The sequence below is a fragment of the Opisthorchis viverrini genome, assembly GCF_000715545.1.
Source record: "Opisthorchis viverrini unplaced genomic scaffold opera_v5_6, whole genome shotgun sequence".
Lineage (NCBI taxonomy): Eukaryota > Metazoa > Platyhelminthes > Trematoda > Opisthorchiida > Opisthorchiidae > Opisthorchis > Opisthorchis viverrini.
In genome coordinates, this window is record NW_008751662.1 from 276,031 (window position 1) to 277,789 (window position 1,759).

At 44.2% G+C, this 1,759-nt stretch overlaps 1 protein-coding gene across 1 annotated transcript in view; it reads left to right on the forward strand.

The window, feature by feature from the left end:
• Positions 1-1,759, forward strand: part of T265_00585 (hypothetical protein) — a gene marked incomplete at both ends in the record, with an annotated part of 7,609 nt that overhangs the window by 2,381 nt on the left and 3,469 nt on the right. The window contains 2 exons of the mRNA XM_009164413.1: positions 47-284; positions 320-455. Coding sequence (XP_009162677.1) covers positions 47-284; positions 320-455 — 374 coding nt within the window. The remainder of the gene's footprint in view (positions 1-46; positions 285-319; positions 456-1,759) is intronic.

Consider the following 1,759-nt stretch of genomic DNA (forward strand, 5'->3'; position numbering starts at 1 on the left):
ATGGGGCGTTGCTCGTCAGACCTCTAACCATTGACCACCCTCGTAGGAGACACTGCGAGTGCCGCACGGACACCACCAATATAGCTCAATGGGTTGTCGATGTACACAAACCGTCCCACCATAGTATGGTCGAGTCTCTTCTTGACGGGCCACTTACGTCTGTATTGTCAAAACTAAGCTATGACCTTAAATTCGTCAATCTCATTGGTCAAACATCGAGACGAATCATTCTGATTCTGACGAAGCATTCTGATTCTGTAGACCTGTCCATTACTCGTGAAAGGGTTACTTGTCACATTTTCTGGACAAACTGCTGAAGTTTAGCCGCCCCAGAAAAGCGCAAACCTGGAGTGAGGTCACACATTCTAAAAGTTGTATTTATTCTGCACCAGATCATAGGAGTTCCGAATTCGGAACTCCTCTTTTCCTGGAGCTAATTAGCAGTACCCTCCTTGGTATGCTTGGACTTGCATATGATTCTTTATGATTGTTTACTTTATACTTTACTTCATACTTCCTTATACTCTAAACTCTAATCCCAGGAGAGGCTGAGGCCTTGGTTTTTCATTCAACTGTTCCTTTCCTTTGTGGATGCTTTTAGCTTCTTAGCCCAGAACAGCACGTTTTGACCAAAACAAAACCAGATTTGCGTAGATCTTTTTTAATTCAACACCATATCTTACCGAAACGGCCGAATGGTAATATTTTACACAGAATCTCCAAAATATGTAGATAATATCACCGATTCAAGAGCCCATAACTTTGCAGAATTCGGTCCCCACTCGACAAATCTCATTAGCTGAGGAAAGAGATGGCATCAGACATCTGCTTCACTTGTTGCTTCATGCAGTTGGCATATTAGTGAAAGGGTTTCGCCATGCACAACTCTAACTCAGCTGACTGAGAATTCCAAAGTAGTTCCTGCCATCGACGGTGACCTTGCAAAGCCAGACAAAACACAGAGTTCATGGAAAGCAGAAGACCTGGGTGCTTCGATCGGTCACGCGTGTCTGTGTACCACATGCCTCCGGGTCGTGTCGCTCATCAGTAAGTTATCATTACGGACTATGTGACCGAAAGGCAACAAAGAGATGGGGAATTCGCCCAGGAGGAAACAATCCGTCAAGAGGGAATAACATTTGACATGCTTAGCTGTTGTCATATAGCCTAGATTCTATTAATATTGGAATTCATTCATTGTCCAGGACCACAGATCACATGGTTGTACTAGGTGGAAAATGTTTCCTCAACCGACGTCAGTTGACAGATACGCGCGTAATGGGAACACCCGACAAAGACGTGGGTGCAAAAGCTGATTGATATGACTGTCTAAGGTCTAAAAAGGCATGATCACCAACATACCTGGACTTAAAGTTATTTTGGGTTCAGTCAGGCAATTTGTTCTTATCCATTTCCACTGCGCATTGGTTAGCGAAGCGGGGTAGAACGAGCCAGCCAACCCAGCTGCGTGTAATTTGGAACGATTGTTTTGAGAATGGTAATTACTGGGACCGGAAGAAGAGTGAGCTGTTAAAACAAGACATAAATACTTTAGATGATATTGAGAGTAAAACTCACCAGCTAGGGTTCCAACAAACAGCGCGCACCATCCGAAAACACAAAGAAGCAAGAAAGATCAGATCACTCCTATCGATCAACAAGTAAACTCATTTGCAAATCAATTTGGTTTTCATGAGAGACTCAACGGTCGGCGAGCTGAACCACCTCCTCGTGTTGCCGACCGGGTAGCCTGGACGTC